We start from the raw sequence: 27,216 nt of genomic DNA, 5'->3' as shown, positions 1-27,216 counted from the left end.
TGAGTATTATTGGATTGTGTGGACATCAGCCCTTGGAGGGGCACCATCTTTCATGGATTTATGCAAGCTTATTTAATGTCAGTTCTCACCAGCCTCAAATCAACATACAAGCTTGAGGATAATCACAACAAGCTGCTGGCTGTCTGTGATCTTGGTCCATAATTTTGTATCAAAATCAGACCTCAAGTTGATGTATTGCATCTAAGAGATTGTCCTTTAGGGCAGTCTGTTAATGCCATGTGAATGTAGATGGAAGGGAAAAGCTTAAAGTAATGATCAAAGCTAACTTTATAAACTCTCCACCCCACCATAACTGAATTCCTTCCAATAGTAATTTGCAGCATGTTCCCAGCAAACCCATAACCATAACAATATTGAACCTTGATCTCCTTTGAGTATAGGAGGTTCATGGAAGTCTGAATAGAGCTGTTAAGTATTATGAGCGGGTAATGGTAGAGCAAGCAGAGCAAACTGTTTCCTGTGACTGATAGTTACAGATTCATCACAAAGAAGCGGAAGGAAAATTAGGAGATGATGTTCATCTCAGAAAGGTTCTGGGATCGAGATACAATTGCTGAAAGGGAAGTGCAAAGGATACCAGCTGGAAATTCATTCCCGGGTTGCAGCGAAAGGAACAAAGTCAGACCACCCCATCAAGGTGATGGTGTGCACAATGGCTGGAGTTCCCTCCATTTGTGCTGCGCAATTTTATTAGGTTTTGACAAGTTGAAGTCATTAGGCACTTGGAATGATATACCAGTAGCCAGTGTGGTATCTGGTGTTTCCTCTCGCGCTGATGAGAGAGACCAAAGCTTTGTAAAATAAAGAGGTACAAATCTGGGTGGTTGGGATAAGCTTTGCCAGAGACAGTCACAGCATTCTTGCGTACAGTGAGTATATTGTGCTCAATCAGCAACATTGATCACTGTTGCCTGAACTGTCTTGAACTAATTTCATTGTTACATCTTCACAGTAGATGGAAACAAATGTAAGGTGAAGAAAGATTAATACATGCTGGGTGGTGATGAAATAAAAGAAAATGCTGAAAACTTATAGCAAGTTGAATAATACCTGGAAAAGAAATATGTGTTAATATTTTGGATGACATATTTCAGGAATATCCTGAGTAAAATACTTTTTTATGATATTAACATTCCTGATTGTCAGATGCCAGTGTGACCAGTATTAATGAAGGAGGAAACACTTTAAAAACACAAAGCACTTATTTCCTCTCTCTTCATCACTGTGATATCATTTGCTAACATCTTCTTAATTGGAGATGAGAAAAGATTGTGGGCTAAGTACCTGCAGTGCATTCCGGTTTCCAATCAATGTCTGGGTGACAAAAAAAACTCTAATTCAATCCCCTCTAAGCTCTACCCTTTATCCTACCCCTGCACCCTCTAGATTTAGGCATCTCTGGTATGCCTCATCTATGCTGCTCATAATGTTGCAGCCCACTATCTAGACCTCCTCAACACCTCCACTCCAAGGAAACACACCTAGGCAATGCAGCCTCTTCTCATAACTGAAGTGTTCCATCTCTGGCAACATCATGGTGAATCTTCTCTGTTGACCTACAGCTTTTCAGCCATATCCTTGTCATTGGTTGTAAAGCTTCCATCATTGCTGAGCCCACAACCAACCAGAAAGCTAACAAAACTTTTCTTACTTGAATGAACAATTCTGGTTTGTACCTTCAACCCACTGAATACTATAAACACAATTGTTCAAAGAAGATGTTCTAAAGATTACAATTAATTTTTAATTGTCCTCTGATTTTTCTCGAGTTAGAGCTTAATTAGTTGGCAATCCTGGAGGATTGGCAACCCTATTGTGAAGTAAGTGATAACATGCCTTCATTTCTGGCCAGTGGATATACATTCAATTCTAACAACTGGCTGAAATGTCCACAGATTGAGTTCTTTCTACTCCATTAAATGCCACTTACAGAGCAAGAAATCGCAAAATTGTTTTTAATTAAAGTTAAAATCTCCATGAATAGGGTGGTGAGGGATTGGATAAAAGAGCATTGCAGTGTTAATTAAGGAGTATTACTGCAGTAAAGGGAAGGAAATTGAATATAGAACATAGAATAATGCAACACAATAACAGACCCTTCAGCCCACAATGTCTGTGCCAAACATGATGCGAAGGCTGGAGAGAAGGAAGGTGACATTTCAGGTCGAGACCCTTCTTCAGGATAGTGGTTACTAGTCACCCATTCCTTCTCTCCAGAGATGCTGCCTGTCCTGCTGAGGTACTCCAGATTTTTGAGTCTCTCTTTGGTTTAAACCAGCATTTGCAGTTCCTTCCTACACATGATGCCAAGACTACCACTTATCTCCCCACACATAACCCATATCCCTCCATTTCCTGCATATCCATATGACTATGCAAGTCTTTTAAATGCCACTAACGGATCTGGTTCAACCACCACCCCTGGACAGCGCGGTCTAAGCACTCACACTCTCTGTGTAAAAAAAAAACTGGCTCCACACATTGCCTTTAAAATATGCTCATCTCACCTTAAACATATGCCCACTAGTATTTGATCCTTCTATCCTGGGAAACAGATTTTGACTGTATACCCTTTTTTAACTTTTGATATCATTTTAGTTCCTAGGTCATGCAGTTAGGGTTGAGTTGTCAGTGGAAGAGCATTTTAGAAATAGGGATCATACTATTTTGCAATAGTTATGGTAAGGGATAAGGATGGTCCATAAATCAAGGTTCTATATGGGGAAACACAGGTTTCAAAATCACATGACAGGACCTTGCAAAAGTAGTCTCTAAGCTGCATCCGACAACCAGGTGTTATTCAAGAGTGGTACAGTGAGAATTCAGTGCCAATGTTTTCCCATAAAGGACAGAACGTGCAAGAAACTCTGGATATCTTGGAGGGTTAGATAAAGGATAAATGATAGCAAGTATAAAGAACTGAAAATGGGAAAAGCCCTTCAGAGAATGGAAAGTATGGTATTTGAGAAAACAAATTAGGAAGGCAAAGGCAAAGAGGGGCACTGAATTTTTAAAAAACCTCAAAAATATTTTCTGGGCAAGAGGGGAACCAGGGAATGAATAGGTCCCATTAGGGACCAAAGCTTGGCATGGATGATGAGGTTTCAAATAAAATCTTCTGATCTTTATTCACGAAGAAAAAGGACATCATAGTTAGATAATTCAAGCAGGATATAATGAAATTCTTGAACAAATTGCCATTAAAAAGAAACAGGTATCAGTCGAGAAGAAGGGACCTGACCTGCAACATCGTCTGTCCATTTCCCTCCACAGATGCTGCTTGACCCGCTGAGTTCCTCCTGCAGATTGTTTTTTGATCAAGGTTCCAGAAACTGCAATCTCGTGTGTCTCCGACAACAGGTATTAGATGTCGTTCTAGGCATTAAGATGGATAAGACCATAAGGTCTGATGAGATATATCCCGGGCCATTCTTGGGGACAAGGGAGGAGATTGCTGACAGAATTTTGAATTTTTGCTGGCCAACAAGGGTGAGATGCCAGATGACTGAAGGACGATGAATGAGGTATTTTTCAAAAAGACAAGCAGGAATGGACCAGATAATTGCAGTTCAAAAGTGGGGTTGGAGAGGAAATAATTGGAGAAAATGTCAGTGGCAGGAATGTTAGTGGAAAAAGAAATGAAACATAGGATTGGTCTGTGGGGAAAAAAAACTCCTGGAAGTTCTCATTGGAACAAGCAACAAATGAGGAGGCAAAGGGATAGTCAACATTTTGGGTTAGGACACCGCATCAAGATTGATCTGTACTAGGGAAGACAAGGATTAAATAAAGACAGTTGGTATAGTCTTGTTAGGGGTACTTAACATCTGACCGAATGATTGATATTTTTTTGAAGATGCATCCAAGTTTATTGATGAGGGTAATGTGGGTAATATTGTCTGCATGGACTAAAATAAGGCCATTGACAAGGTCTAACATGGGAGACATATGCAAAACGATAGATCCAGGTCAAGTAGGCAAAATGGATCCAAGATTGGCTTGGTAATAGAGCACAGGAATGGGCCCTTCATTTTTAATGTTTGTGCCGAACATGATGCCTAGCTAAATCGATCTAATGTTTGTGCCTGCACATGATCCATATCCCTCTATTACCTGCACTTCCTTGTGCCTGTTTAAAAGCTTCTTTAATGCCACTATCGTATCTGCCTACACCATCACCCCTGAAAATATGTTCCAGACCCCCACCACCCTCTGTGTAAAAGACTTGCCCTGCATCTCCATTAAACTTTCCCCCTCTCTCTTTATAGTTATGCCCTCTAATGTTAGGCTTTTCTACCCTGGAAAATGTTCTTACTGTCTAACCTATCTATGATTCTCATAATTTTATATACCTCTATCATCTCCCCTCAACCTCTAACATTCCAGAGAAAACAATCCAAGTTTATCCAACCTCTCCCTGTAGCTAAAACCCTCAAATCTAGGCAGCATTCAGATAAACCTCTTCAGCACCCTCTTGAAAGGTTGAACAACTTTCCTGTAATGGGGCAACCCGAACTATATGCATTACTCCAAATGTGGCATAACCAAAGCCCTATAGAGCTGCATCATAACTTCCTGACACTTATATTCAGTGGCCCTAGCAATGAAGGCAATCATTCCACATGCCTTCTTTACCACCCTATCTACTTGTGCCGCCACCTTTAGTAAGCTATGATCTTGGACTCCAAGGTCCCACTGCACACCAATGATGTTAAGAATCTTGCCACTAATTATATAGTCTTTCCTTACATTCAACCTCCCAAAGCGCAACACCTCGCACGTGATCATGGGTCACATCTCTACCCATTTCTGCAGTTCATCTATATCCCTATATCTTCAGACAGCATTCCTCACAGTCTGCAAATCCTCCAATTTTGGCATCATCAGCAAATTTACCATCCCATCTACATTTATGTCTAGGTTATTTAGATATATCGCAAACAGCAGAAGTCCCAGCACAAATCCATGCGGATCTCCACTGGTTACAGACCTCCAGACAGAATATTTACCTTCCACCACACCCTCTGTCTTTTATGAATAAGCCAGTTCAGAATCTATAAGACCAGGTCATTGTGATTCCCGTACATCTTAATTTTTTGGATCAGAGGACAGAAGATGATGGTAAAGGTTTTTTTGTAATTGGAAGCCCACGACCATGGTTTACCACAGGGATTGGTACGTGGACCTTGAGTTGGTGTTATATATGAGGTACGATTAGTAAATTAACAGGTGATAAGAAAATTGGTAGTATTGTTAATAGTAAAGAGAGTAGTCGTGAATAAAGCATAAGAAATAGAGCATACAGCATGGAAACAGGCCCTTCGGTTCAACTCATCCATGCCAACCATGATGCCCATCTAAGCTTGTCTCATTTGCCCATGTTTGGCCAAATATTTGCCTTACGTAGCTGAAGTACAGAATATAAGAGCAAGGTGGTTAAAAAACAGCTAAATTTAAAAAAATGTTAGTACAGCTGGAGTACAATGTACCCCATTCTGGTCACCACACTATAGGAAGGATATGATTTTGTTGGAGATGGCATATAACAGGTGCACAATAATGTTATCTGGGATGGAGTATTTCAATTAGAATGGATGAAGTGGGGTTGTATTTCTTAGAGAGGAACAGGCTAAGAGGGGGATGATAGAGATATACAAAATTTTGAAGGGTGTAGATTTGTTAGATAGTAAAAGAGTTTCTGGTATATATACAATTAGTGGGTGCTCCTTTAAAATAAGAGGTAGGATATTTAGAGGGTATCTGAGGAAGAATTATTTTACCAAGAGCTAGGTTGGAATCTGAAGGGGTAATAAAGGCGCACACTCCCAAAATATGTACAACATATACAGACAAGCATTTGAATTGGCAAGGCACAGAAGGCCACTGATCAAGTACAGGTTTAGATGAGTATTTGACAGTAAGCATGGACATTGAGTCATAGAGATATACAGCACAAAATCAGGCCCTTCTGCACATCTTGTCCATGACGACCAAATTGAGCTAATTCCATTTGTCCACATTTGTCCCACAGCCCTCATAGTGGGTTGAGGGGGAGCTGTTTCTGTGGGGTATGAATTTATGACTCCATGACCCCAATGTTTTGGGTGATTTCATCTGATCTTACTGATCAGGTTGCCTGTCTGTGCTCATTTGCATAATGTCACTGCCTAAACTAATTCCCTCCATGATGGATTGAACACTGGCTTTCATGGAATGAAAACTGAGTCACATATAAAACTCAGAATTGGGATAAATGGCTCCTATTCATGCTGCAAGGATGTAACCAGTAGATTACCCAGGGATCAGTTCATAGCCCTCAATTGTTCACTATTTATAGTAATTTATAGGAGGGAAAAAAAAGGTGAAAGAAATCCAAGTTTGTCAATGACACAGAAATATGTGGAAGGGCACGTTAAGATGAGGACATTGTGATTCTGCAATTGGATCCAGATAGATTCAGTGAAAACCTAGAAAATGAAGTTTAACATGGGGAAGTGTGAAGTTGCACACTTTGTTAAGAGGAATCAAAAGATGGAATATTATCTAAATGGAGACAGGCTGCAAATGTGTAGTTCAGAGAGCATTAAATCACAAAAAAATAGCTGGCACGTCCAACAGCCGTGCCTCAAAAAGTATATAACAGCTTTAGAGGCAGTCCGAAGGAGATTCTCCAGGCTAATTCATGGGATGAGAAGGTTTTCCTATGTACAGAGGCTTGACAGTTTGGGTCTGTATTTGATCTTTCAGAAGATTGAGTGATCCCCATATTCAAACACTTCTGATCCTAAAGGGGTTTGACAACTTTGACGTTGAGATGCTTTCAGTGGAAGAGTTACAAACAAGGGGGCATGGCTACAAAATAAGGGGATGGTCATTTAAACAGAGGTGCATTGAAATGTCTTCTCCCAGAGGGTAATCAACATCTGGAGTTCTCTGCCCCCAGGGGTAATCGGACCAGATCATCGGATATAATTCAGGTGAAGATAAATTAATATTTGAAAGGTAAGATAAATTGAGGATTCTGGGGTACAGTCACAGAAGATTAAGGGTCCAGACCCGAAACATCACCTATCTATTTTCACCAGAGATGCTGCCTGATCTGCTGAGTTACTCCAGTATTTTGTGTCTATCTATAGGCACAGAAGACTCTTTTACTCTAAGAGGAATTAAGGCCAGCATAGATTTGCCATGATCATATGAATGGTGGTGCAGGCTTGAGAAACATGGTGGCCGACGTCTGCGCCTGTTTTCATGTATTTTGCTGTTGAATGGTAGGGGAACAAAGTTGTAGTTGGGTCACAGTTTGGCCATCAGAATGGCAGGACAAGCATTCTATGGCGTTGAAGCCTTTTTGTTCTTAAAGTAGTTGCATTGTTTTGGACAAGCTTTTCCCATTTCACATTGATTCTGCGCTCCAACTAAGGTTGACTGACTGAATAAAGATCAACAATTGAGCTCCTTAAATCTGTAGACTTGGTTCTGGTTGATCTTAAATGTAACTTGTTGTAAGAGTGAATTGAACTGACAGAGTAAGCGAAGCTGCACGGTCATGTGATCCTGGAAAAGATGATCGTGACTTGCCTGGCGTTCAGTGTTAAAGATCTTTTTAGCTTTAATAGAGTGCGATGCTAATTCTGTTTTCCTTCTGATGTATTGGTGTCAGCGAATCAATAAACTGTCTGACAGACACTACAGATCCCTGGAAAATATTAGTGGGTACAAGCATGTTATTATCAGAGTAATGCTTGGGGGACGCTTGAGGATCACAGCTTCTTAGGGCTGAGCTTTCAAGTAAGTTTTCCACCCTGATGGATCAGAATTTGACCAGTTTATCCTTTCCCAGATCAATACTGGGATTGAAAACAATAGAAAATCACCATTCAGCAAGAAATTCAAATCCAGAATCAGAAAGACTGACCTGTACCTTGGAAAGAAAGGTTATTTAGAAAGACTATTACTGACATTGTTAACATGCTACATAATATTTGTCCGGAGTTAGACTAATGTATAACATCAAGTGTCTGGCACAACCTCAAGGCACAAAGCAGTCTAATGAGTAATATGAAAACAGTGAAACACATTCTAACGAATAGTTAAAGGCAAGAGCTTTAATTATCCTTGGCTCCAGAATCTTTTTTTGCATTGGTAAATGTGTGATGATATTAAGAAATACAACTGCACACTGCATTTGTTGGATTTTTAATGTTTGCTTTTAATCTAGAAGAAAATAGTTGAAGTTCTGTCAGGTCAATTTCTGCACCACAGTTGACCCACTGATCTCCGTGTCCAGCCCAGTATTGCGTGACCAACAACGACGGATGAAAAGCAGATTTAACAGCACACTGTACAGCAGACTGTCCTGGGACCGTCATGAAAGTGCCGTGCTGTGATTTGCTGCCAAAACATATCTTGGTTGCTTCATGTTCTTTGCCTGCAACATGAACACAAACCTGTTTTGTTAAATTATGATTTTACATTGCAGACTTACTAGTTTTTGTCTCACTCACTCTTGTGTGTGGCATTGCTGAAAAAGTTGTTCCTTGTAAACGTACCCCCTCCCATACCATCAGACTTGCAAGGATTATCATGCAGACTTACCTTGGGTCTGCACAGCAAGTGTTCCATATTAATAAGCAATGTATACTCAACATCTACATCTAAAAGAAATCATCGTCTTTGTAATAGCAGGATCTTAGCTGGTTCATTTCATGGAGTCCCAGTGGTTTTCATTGCATTTGCTTTGACATTATTAAACTCTGTCTGTTTCACTAATAGTCAACCTAATTACCACATGTGCATGGCAGAAAAGTTTGCGCTATGGGTCGAATGGTATTAACAATCTTTGCATGTTGCTCCTGGGCCTCTGTTTCATCAGTAGGACAGTTTTAGCATCTTCTGAATAAGGCTGCTGTAATTATGCGGAATCAATAAGATTTTCTTTTGTTTTTGCCTTTGTTGTTTCCTTGATATGGCCCGAAGGATGCTGCAGGCAAGGTGCTGGACCGTTGGGCAATCATGTCCCGGGAAGAGGAGATCATTACCCTCCAGCAGTTCCTGAGATTCGGAGAAACCAAATCCATTGTGGAGCTGATGGCCATCCAGGAGAAAGAAGGGCAGGCTGTGGCAGTGGCGACTTCCAAAGCAGATTCCGATATCAGGACTTTCATAGAAGGCAACAATCAGACACGGAGCCCCAGTCTTCTATCTCATCTCGAAAACAGCAACCCGTCCAGCGTCCACCATTTTGAAAACATCCCCAATAGCTTGGCCTTCCTGCTTCCGTTCCAGTACATAAACCCTGTGTCTGCTCCCCTCCTTGGTCTCCCTCCCAATGGAGTCATGCTTGAACAACCAAGCCTGAGGCTGAGGGAACCTAACCTTCCCCTGCAGAATGAGCATGTGGAGAGCAGCGAGTCTGAAGTCTCCGTTTCTCCTTTTCGAAGCGACCAGTCGGGCAGCAGAAATGCGCTCAGCAGCATCATCAACATTGAACCCAAGAATGAGCAGAGGAGCATGTCCCCAATTCATACTCCAGCTCCTGCAAATGACCTGGTCAAATCTGACCACTCCAAAGCCAGCATTCTGAATGCAAAGATCCAGAGGATGCGAAGGAACGGGTTGTCCCCGAGGAAGGGCCGAGTGGTCTGCAATGCGTGTGGGAAGACCTTCTATGATAAAGGCACGCTCAAGATCCACTACAATGCTGTGCACCTGAAGATCAAGCACAGGTGTACCATTGAAGGCTGCAACATGGTCTTCAGTTCCCTGCGGAGCCGTAATCGACACAGTGCCAACCCCAACCCGCGCCTGCACATGCCAATGCTGAGGAACAACCGAGACAAGGACCTCATTCGAGCCACATCTGGAGCTGCCACTCCCGTCATATCCAGCATCAAGTCAAATTTGAGCCTTTCGTCTCCAGGACGGCCGTCCCTGGGTTTCAGCTCATCCTCAGTGGATCCAGTTCTACAAAGCCCGCTGGTGTTCCCCTCGCTAAAAACAGTGCAGCCTGTCCCTCCATTTTACCGGAGCCTGCTGACCTCTGGTGACTTGGTAAGCCCACCAAACTCACTCCCTACCAGCCCCATCATGCCAGTGGTAGGTGGCCTTGAGCAGCCTTGCGGCCCTGAGCAGCTCCCGCCCGCCGTCCAGGAGCTCACAGCTGAACTCGCCCCCAAGAAAAAGTCTCGCAAATCAAGCATGCCCGTGAAGATAGAAAAAGAGGTAATCGGCGCCGCTGATGAGTTTGACGAAGATGATCAGGTCAACGAGAATCATGTGAACAGTGACGTCCACGATGAGGAAATCAGCAATGGCAATGGTCACAAGAGTATAAGCCCAGCCTTGCATATGCATGTCAGCAGGAACGCAGATGATGAGAGAAGTTTCGGAGGCTTTGACGATAAAAAGATGGGAAGCATCACTTCCGAGGATCATGAGCAGGACCGCGATTTCGAGGATGAGTCTGAAGGCTCTGAGTCCAAAATGTGCGATGAAGCCACGGAAAATGAGGAGCAGACACACAGAGACATTTTTGATAAGGATGAAATGTCAGACAGCAAGAATGAAGACAAAGACTGTGTATCCCCACTCCCCCATACCATTAAAATAAAGGAGGAGTTCAGTGACCCAACCTATGACATGTTCTATAGCATCAGCCAGTATGGCTTGTATAACGGAGGAGCTGGGAGCATGGCTGCCCTCCAAGAAGGCTTTGCATCTTCTATGGGTTATGGCAGCCCCCAGAAATACTCACCAGAGAGTGAACTGTGCTCCAGCCCGGATCCCAAGATCTGTTACGTCTGCAAGAAGAGCTTTAAAAGCTCCTACAGTGTGAAGTTACACTACAAGAATGTTCACCTGAAGGAGATGCATGTTTGCACAGTGGAAGGTTGCAATGCAGCGTTCCCATCTCGCAGAAGCAGAGACAGGTACAGTCCTTTCTGATTTATACAACTAGATTTAACTATGTACCTTTTTAGCTGAATCCTAATTATTTAAGATGAAATGTTTTTTTCTCTCAGCTTATTTTGTTTTAAATGTTATTGTTTTTCAAATAATGTTATTGCACATGTTTATGCTTATTTTTTTTTAGATAAATAAGGAAGACTATTGTTTTAAGAATTTGGGTGTTATCAGGTACTTTGCAGAGTTCCCTGTGAAATGGTGTGACACACGTTTAACTCTACAGCTCCTAACATTGTTCCGATGTGAAAAAGACACTGGGAGAAGATGAAGCATGTTGTTGGAGAAAGGGTCAGGAAATTAAAAGTGAGAGAAAAACACTGCAGATGTTGGAAATCTGAAATACAACAGGGATGTAGGAAATACTCAATAAGTCAGAGACATCTGTGCAAAGAGAAAAGAATTAAGTATTCAGGCTGATAACCTTTCATTCGAACGAGAAGAAATTTGAACATGGCTTATAAGGTGAATGTGGAATGAGCGGATTCCATCCACTATACCAAATGTCTTTCGAGGAGGAAGTTCAGCCATCCTTAAATAGTTTAGTTTAGTTTAGTATGTAGACATAAAAATGCTGCAGGAACTCAGCGGGCCAGGCAGCATCTCTGGAGAAAAGGAATATGTGATGTTTAGGGTCGAGACCCTTCTTCAGACTGTTTAGTTTAGATTAGTTTAGTTTATTATCATCGAGTGCACTGAGGTACAGTGAAAAGCTTTTGTTAGCATGCTGTCCAAAGAAAAGACTATACATGATTACAGTCAAGCCATCCACAGTGAAATAAAGATTTAAAAGGGGTGAGTGATTGTATTGGATAATAGCAGATCCTCATATGGGACCAGCACGCAGAGACGTCCAGCTCCAGCGCCTAATTGGCCCAATTGTGGTTGTCTCTGAACTGCTCTCTTAAAGGTTCAAGTGAGCCATTCAATGAAGTGACCCACCACTTACTTCCTCCTTGAGGGCAATTGGGCAAGGGGCAGTAAATAGTGCTGTGGCAACGTCCCAAAAATAATAATAATATACAGACCCAGGGAAAAGGACATGCAAGAAATCACAAAGGGAAGCTCTGTATGGGGACAGGAGAGAGTAAGTGGTGACAGGAATGATGACGTGAGATAGACCTGATGTTTCTATATTTCCCAGCATTTTGTATAGGGCTGGCAAGGGTGGTGGATGAGAAGCTGTTCTCGCGGTGCATTATGAGGGGATCCAAGATGATAAAAGTAAATGTCCAGAATAATGAATGCATTTCACTTTAACATATGTATTCTCTGCAAACCCCAAGGCAGCATCTGTGAGTTTGGCTGCCCTCTCTGGAGAGTGGCTGCACCAAGGATCAGTCATTGTTGAGAGGTGGAGGCAGCTTATAATAAAGGTCTTTTAAAATCAACTCTCCCTCTTCATATTGTTTTGTTCACCCAGAGTTTACCAGAGATCGAAATGGAAACCCCTTCCCAACTCCATCCAGCAGCCACATTCCTTCCTCACTGAAAGCCAGACACATCACTAATCACCTGTATCCTCTCATCATTCTATTCCCATTTCACAACAAATGGTGGATTTTTCTCACACACACCAACACGCGCACACACTCACTCAAACACAACTCACACACACACTCAAACCACTGGCATTCAGAGACAAGCGTTCAGCCACTCATACAACTCGCACTTAGAAAGCAAATTCAACCACATTACTAGCATCATTCCACAGACCAATACATGCGTTACACATGCCTTGATTATGTGCGAACTTTCGCATTGCTTTGTGTCTTCTTTCATTGCTGCTCTAATAATGTTGCTGCGAACAGCTCGTGGTTTTCCTCATTTGCACTGACTGTTTCCTTGGCCTCTCTTTATACCAGTGCCAGTAACCCTGCATACTGATCCTAGGAGCACACCTTGTCAACTGCTGCCCACACAGATAAACCACATGATTGCAGCCACAACATATCAGGGCTGACTGTTACAAATGGTTCATTGCTGCCATATCCCTCCAGGTCCTTTTCCTGCCAAACTCTCTGCTCATTAATGACCCCCCGTGTGCAGAGTGGTCTATAGGCACACTGTTTGAGACCCTTTATCAAGTGAAAACAGTCTGCAATCATTCCCAGCTTTAGTCTTTGACATTTTGACTTTGCCCCAAATCAAGCTGTATACTCCACGAACAACAACAAGATGAAGACGAACAACAACAACAACAACAACAACATTCAATAATATGAAGAATTAATCTTAACGTTTACACAGATTTTTTGCTGTCAATAATGGGTACTGTCTGTTTCTTTGCTGGTGCTTGCCAGAGGGAAACGCTCTTGTAGTTGTTGACCTGTACAACCACAGCATAATCTGTGCAACCCAAGTATGACTCCAGCACAGTATGGAGGGTTTGGGCAAGGTCAGGGTGATGGGAGAAGAAGAGTTGATAGCCAGAATACCACCTGGATTGCTTGGTGAAACTGACAGCATTGCAAGCCACAGCAATAACATCGCACCTGAGTTAATATCAGCTAATATTAATTAAATTCCAGCCAGAGTTCACAGGCTGGTACTGGCAACGTTGAGTCAGAATTTGATATTAGGCCGGGTGTCTTTCAGGTGTGGTGTTGACTGCGGCTCAGTGAGCAGTGAGTCGGCTCCAGTGAACAGGTCAATACTTATCCCACAGGCAACATCATTAAGCCACGTTTTGTAACCATAATCACGCTTCTATTCATGGATACATGCTGTGCACAAATTAGTAATCTCTTACTATATTTACCACTGCAGTGACCAGGCTTACGGAAGTATGTAATGACCTGGAGAGTGTTTTGAATTGTTACTGCTAAGGTTGTGAAAGGCACAGTAGTAATGCGAGCCTTGGATTATTCAGATGGAGCACAATGGGGATAAGTCAGGGCCTTTTGCAACAGTGTAAATTGTATTGGTGCTGCATTATTTGATTGTCTTATTTTATTAATTTTTTTAATATCCTTTGGCGGGATTGTGTCACAACAATTATTGCCCATCCATGATTACCCTTGAGAAGGTGGTGGTGAGCTTTTTTGAACTTCTATAGTCCTGCTAGTGAAGCTATTCTTGCAGTGTTGCTGCAGACAGAGGTCGAGGATTTTAACCCACCAACGATGAGGGAACAGTTAAGCATTTGCAAGTCAGGATAATGGGTGATTTGGGGAAGTGTTCCCATTGCCCTACCCTCCATGGTAATAGTAGTGTCACTGAGGATTTAAAAGCTGAATCAATTTATTTATTCTTTTGTCTTCTCCTGCAGCCACAGGAGAAAAAAGTCCTTTGTTGCAGCTTCTCCTATTAACATCAATCACAGGATTTCTAGGGCACAAAGGTTCTTGTTGCTTCCTCAAAAGTAATCAATATTTTAATTTATTAATTAAAAACTTTACTTTTTCTTTTTGTGGACTACTACTCTCTCTAATTCTCAATTATTTGTGATTTTTGTGTCCTGTCTTCCATTAATGTTTTCCTCATCTTCTTGGTTTCTCCTGATTTTGAACAGGCCAGAGTGGCAAGCATGGTTTTGAACAAAGAGGAATGAAAGACTAATCAACATAGGTGCATCATCCTTCTCTGGCCACAGTTGATTATACCATTGAACTTTGACTGTTCTCAATTTATTCTATTAACCAGGAACTTAAATCGTCATTGAACACTAATTGTCCAAAACCAGGTTTTATGTCAGTGAATGCTGAATGAGCCTAAACTGTCCCATTAAACACTTCTCCACTCTAATTCATACCAATAAAACATTAACAGTCACATTAAATGCTGACTCTTCTAAATCTTACCAGGCAACACTAACTCTGAACCATGCCATTGAAAAATGACTCTCCTTAAAGAGGTCAACTTTGCTATTTTTTGATAACAGGCACAGGGACCTAAATGCACAATTAATTGTAATGATGGAAGCAGTCCAATTTTCTACTGATGAGTCTTGTCAATGATTTTGGTGTCAAACAGTCATTATTGATTGGCTAGTCATAACATTAAATGGCCAGTGACACGTGGGCTAGTTCTGGTTGAAGTCAGCTTGCAGATCTTAAAGGGAAGAAGAGTTGCAGGAATCTGTACATGAGAGGATCTGACCTGGGAACCCATGAAAAGTTGTACAATGTGTGAGAGTGTGAGCTCTGGGGTTTTCTAATGCTGCGCTGCAGGCCTTGAATGTAGGAGTGATGTCCTGTATCTGCAGGAGGCCTGGAGTCAGCAAGAGCAAACAGATATGGTCAGTACCGGCACTCAAGCCCCGAGGATCCGGATGTGGTATCGCAAGAAGTTCAGTGACCTCACGTTTGTGGTCCAGGTCAGTGAATGCTTCATTATTGCCATGTCCCATCAGTTGCACTACCAGCCTGCAACCTTGCTCAATGCACGAGACCCCATCACTCGCCTGCCAATTGCCTCCATCAATCTGGGTTCCTGCATTATATTTACATAGCTCACCTCATCCTCACACTTTTATTCCCGCCATTAGTCCATGCTCATAGCTTGCACAGGCTGTCACTTATTCAATCCAGATAAACATATCCACCCAAGCTACACATTTTTGCTCACGAATACATGACAAGATGGTGTACAATCAGAGGCAGCTAACAATAAAGGGCAGATTCCTTTCTACATTGTCACACCATGGAGAAGGGTGCTGGGCATTAATGGGACACCTCCTATTGTTCTGTGGACAGTGCCAGTGTTGAACCCATCCAAGGGGATGGGACCCTTGTACTTGCATTTCTCCCATACATCTCCTCTTTTATGCTCTCTTCTGGTTTGCAAATTGCAGATGGTGTGAGCATGCACCTCTCACCTCCCTCTGGTCCCCGCATCATAACTTTACCCTTGCCCCTTTTCCATTGCAGATACCGAAGAACTGCATCCTGTCCAGGCAGTGGGGGACAGCAGGACGGCAGCTGTGCTGAAGTCACAACGTCACTCGATTTCACTGTCTCAGCAACCAGCTCAGACACTGATACTGTGCATAATTTAGAGGAAGGCAGAGAGGTGGGATCTCCAGGCATGAGTGGCCCGTGGCCATGGCAGGGGGCCTCTGTAGTGCAAGTGTCAGCACCCTCAACGATGCAGAGTGATCAGATGAGGACTTTGATGGGTCTGGCGACTGAAGAAGACTGATGGGTATGCACCATGAAGTGCTAGCTATATTGACAGGGCAGCCAGAATGCCTGAATTCACTGTCACGTAGCACAGAGAGTCCAGCACCAAAATGGCACAGAGTTTTGCATAGAACCTGTAGCTATCCTCCTCAGTTTGGAAGTGATGGCCAACTCCATTTGCACAATTGTGGACCAAGTATGATGCAGTATCTGATGGCCAATTTGTCCCCTTCCACTGCAGCACCGACGAAAGATGCCAAACTCTGTGCTGCAGTGGAAGCTCAGTCCTCTGCTGTGGGTTACAGGGGGGTTTGCAAGGTATCCTGCCAATCCACCAGTCTGTCCTTTAACTGAGAACCAGAGAGGAAAACTTGTACTTTTATCGTCTTCCATCACAATGTTCCAAAGTGCTTTATGACCAAGAAAGTGTTTGTCAAGAGTGGTCCGTGCTGTGATGTGGGAAACCTAGCAGCCAGCTTGCACATAGCAAGCTCCGACAAACATACATGTGATGATCATCACAAAATCTGTTTTAATGATGTTGGCTGAAGATAAATATTGGCCCATGAGAGAACACTCTTGCTCTTTGAAGTAGTGTGTAACGATTTCCAGTGTAAGTTTGAGGAAGAACGTGGATACTGCTTAAAGTAACATCTGAATGTTGGCACCTCAGATTGTGCAACACTCACTCAGTAATGCCCCCTCCGCCTGGTCCAACACTCCTTCAGTATTACATTTCACTGGGGCTACTCTCCCTCTGTACCACTACTCTGACGGTATGGCAATACTTCAGCACTGGTGTACCAAAAGTGCAGCAACATAGCTGCATCTCCCATCTGACAGAGGGGCACTCGGTACCGCTCCTCCAACAATTCAGCACTCCCTCAGTTTTGCTTCTCCAAATAGTGCCTCGGTCTATTGGTACTGTGCAGCTCACCCTCACTCCTGCACCCTACTCACTATTTCTCCTCCAACAGCTACTGGGACCTTCCAAAATGTGAGAGGCAATGGAGTGATTGTTTCAATCTGTTGTGCCATATTTCATATGACAACATGGCAGAAATTGCATTTATGTTGCCTGTGTGCACTTGAATCCCAGTCACCTGCAAGGCAGTCTGTGTCACCCGAGATCTGTGGTGGTTTCTCTGAGCTGTGAACTGAAGGCACCATGCCTTCTGCCAGGATAACAGACATCACTCTAATCACAGCCTTTGGCCATGTACCAACTGATCACTGAGTGAGTGGAATTCCTTTGAATTAAAGTGTGCATTGGTGAAGTGACATGCATGCACTCAATGGCACCCTGTGGAAAATGGCAGTGCCAGTGAAATTACGTTCTCGGTCTCTCCAGATGAGTAGAATGTACCCAAATGGAGACACGAGACATTAGATGCTGGAATCTGGAGCAAAACACAAAGTGCTGGAGAAACTTGGGGAGTTTCAGGCAGGCAGCATCTGGGGAGTGAATTTTCAAGCCGCGTTTTGGGTCAGGACCTTTCTTCAGACTGGTCAGCTGATGTTTTAGGTCGGGATGAAACTTGGGTCCCAACCCAAAATGTCTCCTGCCTATTCCTTCCCCCAAATACTGCCTGGACCATTGAGTTCTTCCAGCATTTTGTGTTTTGCTCAAGGAATGGACCCATCTTTCACTGAATAGAGAGATTCAATGCACAGAATTGAGGGATCGTTGCAATTGGAGAGCAGTGGTGAGGTGGTGATGTATGTCGGACTGGCAGTATTGGGTTACTGCAGCACAGCTAGACTGGCAGTAATGAGGGGTGTTGCATTTGGAATTACATCTGCACCTTGTCTGGAACTGTGACTGTTCCTGAACCATGCTTCGCCCGAGGCAGTGCCATTGGATTTAGATTGCTTATACACCATACCATTTCCGTTTCTTCACTCTCTAGTATGTAAATAAGTATGCTTGACTGCAGATTCAGACTGCCTTATATTTATATTTTAACTGTGAGTTCATATTAAAGGAATAAGTCCCCTTCTGCTCTTTCAGGTGGACATAATATATGCCACCACACTATTTCAGAGAAGAAAATTCAGTACACCTGACCCCTGGATAAACAACATCGTGGAGCATATTATCTAGTGTGGACTAGATATGTATTATCTAGAGGACTAGATATGTAAACAGATTACGGAAGGATGCAAGAGCCACAGGGTTGTTGTAGTGGGTGACTTTAACCTCCCCAATATTGACTGGAACTTGGGGCAAGAAGATTAGACAGGGCAGAATTTGTTAGGTGTATCCAAGGAGGTTTCCCTAAACAGTATGTGGATGGCCCAATTCAAGGAGGGACCATATTGGATCTTGTATTGGGAAAAGAGCCTGGTCAGGTGACTGGTGTTGCAGTGGAAGAAACATTTGGAGATAGTGATCACACCTCCATAAGTTTTAAGATTGTTTTGAATAGGGACAGGGCTGGATGTTATGGAAGGTACTTAATTGGGGCAAAGCAGCTTACAATGTCTTTAGGCAGGAGCTAAGGAGCGTATATTGGGTAAATCCACAGCTGACAAGCGGGAGTTGTTTAAAGGCCAGCCAATCATGTTCCAGTATTAGGAGCGATAAGGACGGCAAGCTAAGGGAACCGTGGATGACCAAGGAGGTTGTAAACTTGGTCAGGAAGAAAAAGGAAGAAGGGTCTTGACCCAAAACATCACCCATTCCTTCTCTCCAGAGATGCTGCCTGTCCCGCTGAATTACTCCAGCTTTTTGTGTCTATCTTCTATTAAAAGGAAGCTCATGTCCGGTTTAAGAAGGTGGCATCAGATGGGGCTTATGAGGAATATACTGCGTGTAGGAAATAACTCAAGCAGGCGATTTGAAGGGCCTCTAAGGGTCCATAAAATGTGAGTCTGATGAAGGAAAATCCCAAGGCTTTTATATATGTACGTAAATAATGAGAGGGTGACCAGGGAGAAGGTAGGGCTGCTCAAAGATAAAGGAAGGAATCTCAGCTTAGAGTCAGAGGATGTAGGTAAGGTACTAAATGAGTACTTTGCATCTGTATTCACTGAGGAGAAGGACCTGGAGGACAGCAAGATCAGTGCAGAGAATACAAAGGGCAGCTTGAGATCGAGGAGGAGATGGTATTCCACAGGAATCTGTGCAGGGACCTCTGCTGTTTGTGATATATATATATATATATATATATATACATTATATATATATATATAAATGATTAGAAGTAATTGTAGATGGTCTGGCGAGTAAGTTTGCTGATGATACCAAAATTGGAGGAGTTGCAGACAGTGAGGAAGGCTGTTAAAGATACAGTGGGTTCTGTAGATCAGCTGCAGATAGGGTCGACAGCCAGAACCTTTTTCCCAGGGTGGAAATGTCTATCACTCGAGGGCAAGGCTATAAGGTGAGAGGTGGAGACTTTATTGGAGATGTGCAGAGCAAGTTTTTTACACAGAGAGTGGTGGGGGTCTGGAATGTACTGCTCGGTATGGTTGTGGACACAGATACAACAGTGGTGTTCAAGAGGGTTTTGAATAGGCACATGGAGGTGCAGGAAATAGTGGGATATGGATCATGTACAGGGAGATGAGATCATTTTAACTTAGCATAATATTTGGCACAAACATTGTGGGCTGAAGGGCCCTTTCCTGTGCTGTACTATTCTATTATGTTCTATTCTGTTCTATTTTATTCTATTCTATTTACTATATAATTTCCCGTTACATTCGACCTCCCAACTGTCTTGCAAAAACTAAATCGCATAAAATGAAAGCAACTCTTTATCACTGAAATTGGTCCCCAGCTCTGAACAGTAAAACTCCACTAATGCACAACCTGATTTCATAAATCCCGAGTCTGGCATCTGGCTCACCAGGTGATGTTTCTGCACTTCCTTCCCACTCACCTGGATCCCAATTTCCACACTCCCTTTCCATTCACCAGAATGCCAGTTCTCACGCTCTCTTTCTACTCAATGGGACCCATTGTTCCCTTGTTCACTTCTACTCACTGGACCCCCAATTCCTATGCTACATTTCCAATCACAGATCCCCAGTTCCTTGTGGTCTCTGTACCATATTTACTAGAAAACCTGTTACAGTATTATGTAAGATCTAAAAACGGTGATTTAAAAATGTGTTGGAACATTACTATCCTACTGCAGTTGTACAGGGTCCTGGTGAGACCGCACCTGGAATATTGTGTGCAATTTTGGTCTCCTAATTTGAGGAAGGACATTATTGCTATTGAGGGAGTGCAGCGTAGGTTCACCAGGTTAATTCCCGGGATGGCGGGACTGACATATGATGAAAGAATGGGTCGACTAGGCTTATATTCACTTGAATTTAGAAGGATGAGAGGAGATCTTATAGAAACATATAAAATTCTTAAGAGATTGAACAGGCTAGATGCAGGAAAAAAGTTCCTGATGTTGGGGGAGCCCAGAATCAGGGGTCACAGTTTAAGAATAAGGGGTAGTCCATTTTGGACTGAGATGAGGAAAAACCTCTTCACCCAGAGAATCGTGAATCTGTGGAATTCTCCGCCACAGAAGGCAGTGGAGGCGAATTCACTGGATGTTTTCAAGAGAGAGTTAGATTTAACTCTTAGGGCTAAAGGAATCAAGGGATATGGGGAAAAGGTAGGGACTGGGTACTGATTTTAGATGATCAGCCATGATCACATTGAATGGTGGTGCTGGCTCGAAGGGCCAAATGGCCTACTCCTGCACCTATTTTTCTATGTATCTGTGTTTCTATTAATAAAATGAACATCCACAAGTCTGGAAAATCTGCCGTTGTGCATCCAATAAAATTCCAACAATGCCAGATTATCAGAATTTTAGTGTTACTAAATCTGGATCGTTAAAACTACTCTCAGCCATGCAGCACAGCAACCAGCCCTGAACTTGCATTGGTAAACCTGGTCCCAGCCATCGATGAAACTGGCCACACACAGCTCTGTATCACAAAATCTGGCCCTTGGCCCACATCTCCAAAACTGGCCACAGCATTGCATCAATAACCAGCCCTGGCAGTGTATCACTTAAACCCATTATATATCAAAATAATTGGTACTGGCTCCACTTCACTAAATCTGGTTCAGATTTAACCGCACAGTGGTGCAGCGGTAGAGTTGCTGTCTTACAGTGAAAGAGACCCGGCTTCATTCCTGACGACGGGTGCTGTCTGTTTATATGTTCTCCCTGTGACCACATGGGTTTCCTCCGGGTGCTCTGATTTTCCTCCCACATTCCAAAGATGTGCAGGGGTTTTTTTTTAGGTTAATTAACATCTGTAAATTGCCCCTTGTGTGTCGGATAGAACTGGTGTACGGGCGAATCGCTGGCCGTTGTGGGCCGAAGGACCTGTTTCCACACTGTATCTCTAAACTAAACTAAACTAAACATCCTGGTTAGCATTAGAAAAGGGATCCCAATGCTCTATCACCAACATTCTTCCCAGTGGGCAATAACTATGTTATAACAATTGGTCCCAGCCCTGCATCACTAATAGTGCTCCGTGTCCTTCATCACCTGACCTTGCCCATCCTTGTATCATTAATACTACCCCAGAATTATATCACTAAAACTGGCCACAGCCCTGTACTATGATGAACGGTGCTCTGAACAACTGCAAACATTGTCTTTCCCTAAATAAAAATGTCAACAGTAATAAAAAGCCCATAACAATGTTAAACAAAATGAAGGGACATGGGTTGTCTCATGTGCCCCCCTTCATGAAAGACATGGGTCCAGACCTGACCTTAGCATTCTCAATAGAAGTGAATATAGGTTGCAAAAAATGAAGTGCTGGAGAAACTTAACGGTTCAAGCAGCATCTGTGGAGGAAATGGACAGACGACATTTCGGATCGGGAACCTTCTTCAGACAAATTGGAAAAGGGCGGGGGGGCGGGAGAAAGCTTGAAAAAGATGAGGTAGTTGGACAAAACCTGGCAAGTGATAGGTGGATTCAGGTTATTAACGGTGATTGGCAGATGGTTGGAGAAAGTGACAAAGGCGATAGCCAAAGAGTAGACAAAAAGGTGTCAGATAGGAAAGAAGACGACGAGGTGTAAAATGTAAAGGAGGGAGAGGTATGGGTGGAAGAAGACAGGGGAGAGGAAATAAAGGGGAACGATGAGATTCAGAGACGGGCTTGACAAGGGTGACATAATGGACATCAACCCCCATCCCCCCCCAAAGAATTTATAATAAGTTTAAGATCGATGGTAGTTGAAGGCCTTGACTAGATCTATAAAAAAACATAAGTATCGTCTTTCCTATTTCCCTTGCCCCCGTCATAATATTGTTTAATATTGTTGTACTTTGATTACAACCAGGGGTGGCCCTGGCTCCAGAGTAGTGCAACTTAGCTTCAACCTTGGATCACCTAAATCTGGTCCAGGTCTTGTATCACGAAAGCTGGCCCTAGGCCTGTTGCAATGAAACTGACCCAGCCCAATACGTCGAATGTAGTGTCATTAAAACTGTGAACTGTGGCCTCAGATATGTATCGCTATAATTGGCCTCAGTCATGCATCACTACAACTTGCTCCAGACCTGTATTGCCACAGCTAGCCTCAAACCTGTATTGCCACAGCTGGCCCCAGGACTCCATCACCACAGCTAGCCCCAGACCTGCATTGCCACAGATGGTCTCAGACCTGAATTGCCAGTTTGCCCTAGACGTGCGTTACTTCAATTGGTAGGGTTGACAACTTTCTCACTCCTAAATAAGGGACAAAAGGTGACGTCACCGCACCACGCCCCACGTGTCCTCACCCAGCCAGTGGCCACGTGCTCCTGCTCCACCAATGGCGGTTGCCCGGGCCGGGAGACGGGTTGCTACGCAACCTCCGTTAGGCAGCGCTCGGGCCTACACTGTCCAGGCCTACAGCAGCCCCCTTGCCTGCAGTGTCTGGGCCTACAGTGTCCGGGTCTACAGCGCTCCCTGGCCCTAATACGGGACAAGGGCGGTCCCGTACAGGACAAACCAATTTAGCCCAATATACTCGATGTCCCGACTAATACGGGACAGTTGGCAACCCTAACAATTGGCCCCATGCAATGCAAAACTGGCCAAGGGACATTTATCACAAATACTGGCCTGGCCTTATATCCTAAATACAATTCCAACTACATATCACTAAACCTGACCGTCATCATTCCCCAAAACTGATCCCAGCACATACGGTGGCACGGTGGTGCAGCGGTAGAGTTGCCACCTTACAGCGCCATAAACCTGGGTTCAATCCAGATTACGGGTGCTGTCTGTATGGAGTTTATCCGTTCTTCCAGTAAGCACATGGGTTTTCTCGAGATCTTCGGATTCCTCCCATGTTACAAAGATGTTTAGGTTTGTAGGTTAATTAGCTTGCTATAAAATATAAAATTGTCCCTAGTGTGTGTAGGGTAGTGTTAATGTGCAGAAATCGCTTGTCGGCCCCGACTCTGGGCCGAAGGGCCTGTTTCCGTGCTGTATCTCTGAAATAAACATATATTAATACAAATGGCCCCAGCCCCGTATCTCTTCAGCTGACACAATCCTGTTTAACTACAATTGGCTCAAACACTGTTTAACTAGAGCTGGCTCAGCCTTGTATAAGTGCAACTATCCTCTGCTGTGAATAACCACAATAGCCCCAGTCCTGAATTTGTCTAGCTAACCCCAGCCAGCAAAATAACTAGCTCCATCCTGCTCCAACTCTATTCCACTTAAAGTGGATCCTTCTCTATTTCTACATATTGCTCCCAGCTCAATATCAACAGAGCTGACCTGTCCATGTAATATAAACTGTTCACATAAATGTATTACTGAAACTGTCTCCAGGCTCTGTATCACTACAGTTCGCTGAAGCCCTGTATCAGCAAAATTGATCGAGTTCTTTCAATAAACTGGCCTTGGCCCTGTCTCATTAAACTTAACCCAGCTTATTTCCATGCTGTATCTTTTAATCAATTGCCACTAAATCTGGCCCAAACAAACTATCAATAAACAAGTTTTGATATGGTGATAACAAATATCACCAGATCATTACTAGTGGTCCCAGCCAACTATCACGGTACCATCTACTTTAGTGTCACATGAAAACTCACTAATAATGCTTTGCACATTTTCCTCTAAATCATTGATGTAAACAACAAACATCAACTGGCCCAGCACTGACCCTCTGAGGCATACAACTAGTCACAGGCTTCCAGTTAAAAAAAAACAACCTTCCACCACCAACCTGTAGCTCTCCCTGGATCCCATGCAATCCAACCTTCCGGAGAAATCTACTATGCGGAACCTTATCAAAGGCCTTACTGAAGTCTTTATAGACAACGTCTGTGGCCTTTCCCTCGTCAACCTTCTTGATTACATCTGCAAAAAACTCAGTCAAATTTGTGAGACATGATCTCCCGGGTATAAAACCATGTTGACAATCCTTAATTAGTCTATCCAAACACAAATATCCCCTGAATCCTATCCAGGAGATTACCTATCACATGTTCTTGAAAGATGCTGTCTGACACACCAAGTTACTTTAGTTTATTATTGTCACGTGTACGGAGGTACAGTGAAAAGCTTTTTATTGCATGCTACCTAGACCAAAAAGAAGACGATACTTGGGGGGTCATGTTGCAGTTATATAAAATGTCGGTGAGGCCAGATTTTGAGTATTGTGCTCAGGTTTGGGCACCATGTTATATTGTGCTCAGGTTTGGGCACCATGTTATATCAAGCCATCCACAGTACACAGATAAAGGGTACAACGTTTAGTGCAGGTTAAAGTCCAATAAAGTCAGATTAAAGATAATTCAAAGGTCTTCAATGAGGTAGATGGGAAGTCAAGACTGTACTAACTGATGAGAGGACCATTCAGTTGCCTAATTACAGCTGGAGAGAAACTGTCCCCCTCTGAATCTGGAGGTATGGATTTTCAAACCTCTCTACCTCTTGTCTGATGGGAGAGGGGAGAAGAGAAAGTGACTGGGATGGGACTGGTCCTTATTTATATTGGTGGCCTTGCTGAGGCAGCATGGAGTATAGATGGTGTCAGTGGAAGGGAAGATGGATTGCGTGATGGTCTGGGCTACGTCCACAACTCTGTGGACTTTCTTGTGGTCTTGGATGGAGCTGTTCCCAAACTAGGCTGTGATGCACCCCAATAAAATGCTTTCTATGACATATCTGTAGATGTTGGTGAGGGTTGTTGGGGACATGCCGAATATCCTAAGTCTTCTAAGGAAGTAAAAGCATTGGTGGGCTTTCTTGGCCATCGCTTCGATGTGGCTGGTCCAGGACAAATTGCTGGTGATATCTGTTCATTGGAACTTGAAGCTTTGGACCATCTCCACTTTGGCACCATCAATGTATACCAGGGTGCGTGTACAGCTTCGCTTCCTGAAGTCATTTACAACCTTCTTTATCTTGCTGACATTGAGGGAGAGATTGTTGTCTTGGCACCAAGTTACAAGATTCTCAAATTAAAGTTATAAGGTTACTCCAGCACTTTGTGCTCTACACAAGATTCAATCATTTGTAGTTCTGATGTAGATCCCCAATCAGGCCCTGATAATTTATTCACCCTAACTTGCACCAACATTTCTAACACTTCTTCCTTGCTGATACAGACGTACTCCAGAATAACAGCATACCCCTCTCTTACTCTCTAGCCTCAAAACCCTTCTCCCTGGTGAATACCAAGCAGAATTATTCATTTGGGGCATCATAGATGCATAGATACATAGAAAATAGGTGCAGGAGTAGGCCATTTGGCCCTTCGACCCAGCACCATCATTCAATATGATCATGGATGATCATCCATAATCAGTACCCCACTCCTGCCTTCTCTCCATATCCCTTGATTCCGCTAGCACAAAGAGCTCTATCTAACTCTCTTTTGAATGCATCTAGTGAATCGGCCTCTACTGCCTTCTGAGGCAGGGAATTCCACAAATTCACAACTCTCTGGGTGAAAATGTTTTTCCTCATCTCAATTCTAAATGGCCTACCCCTTATTCTTAAACTGTGGCCCCTGGTTCTGGACTCCCCCAACATCGGGAACATGTTTCCTGCATCTAGCGTGTCCAATCCCTTAATAATTTTATGTTTCTGTGAGATCTCCTCTCATGCTTCTAAATTCCAGTGAATACAAGCCCAGTCGTTCCATTCTTTCATCATATGACAGTCCCTCCATCCCGGGAATTAACCTCGTGAACCTATGCTGCACACCCTCAATAGCAAGAATGTCCTTCCTCAAATTAGGAGAACAAAACTGCACACAATACTCCAGGTGTGGTCTCACCAGGGCCCTGTAAAACTACAGAAGGTCCTCTTTGCTCCTATACTCATATCCTCTTGTTATGAAGACTTTCTTCACTACCTGCTGTACCTGCATGCTTACTTTCAGTGACTGATGTACAAAGATACCCAGGTCTTGTTGCACTTCCCCTTTTCCTAATCTGACACCATTCAGATAATAATCTGCCTTCTTGTTCTTGCCACCAAAGAGGATAACCTCACATTTATCCACATTATACTGCATCTGCCTTGCATCTGCCCACTCACCCAAGTTATCCAAATCACCCTGCATCCTCATAGTCTTCACAGTTCACACTGCCACCCAGCTTTGTGTCATCTGCAAATTTGCTAATGTTACTTTTAATTCCATCATCTAAATCATTAATATATATTGTAAATAGCTGCGGTCCCAGCACCGAGCCTTGCGGCACCCCACTAGTCACTACCTGCCATTCTGAAAGTGACCTTTTTAATTCGTACTCCTTGTTTCCTGTCTGCCAACCAATTTTCTACCCATGTCAATACCCTACCCCCAATACCATGTGCACTAATTTTGCCCACTAATCTAATCTACCTGGCTCCATGCCTAGATTTGCCATTTGGTTTAGGTTTTAGGATTCAGACGTAATAGAGAGGGAGGTAAAAGAGGTGAGAAATTGCTATACTAATTCGGGAGAATGTCATGGCAGTACTCAAAGAGGACATACTGGAGCGTACGTCCACTGCGGCAGTATGGGTTGAGCCCAAAAGTAAAAAAGGAGCAATTACTAGAATGGAATTATATTATAGGCCACCCAATAGCCAGCGAGAGGTGGAGGAACAGATATGCAGACAGA

General features: G+C 43.2%; 1 protein-coding gene across 1 annotated transcript in view; it reads left to right on the top strand.

Annotated features, from left to right (window-relative positions):
* Positions 1–27,216, top strand: part of LOC144589909 (zinc finger protein basonuclin-2-like) — a 377,934-nt gene that overhangs the window by 290,528 nt on the left and 60,190 nt on the right. Inside the window, exon 4 of the mRNA XM_078394881.1 lies at positions 9,001–10,952. Coding sequence (XP_078251007.1) covers positions 9,001–10,952 — 1,952 coding nt within the window. The remainder of the gene's footprint in view (positions 1–9,000; positions 10,953–27,216) is intronic.

This window comes from Rhinoraja longicauda, chromosome 3 (genome assembly GCF_053455715.1).
Source record: "Rhinoraja longicauda isolate Sanriku21f chromosome 3, sRhiLon1.1, whole genome shotgun sequence".
Taxonomy (NCBI): Eukaryota; Metazoa; Chordata; class Chondrichthyes; order Rajiformes; family Arhynchobatidae; genus Rhinoraja; species Rhinoraja longicauda.
Note: the sequence above shows the minus strand (reverse complement) of the source record. Positions and strands in the feature narration are given on the sequence as shown.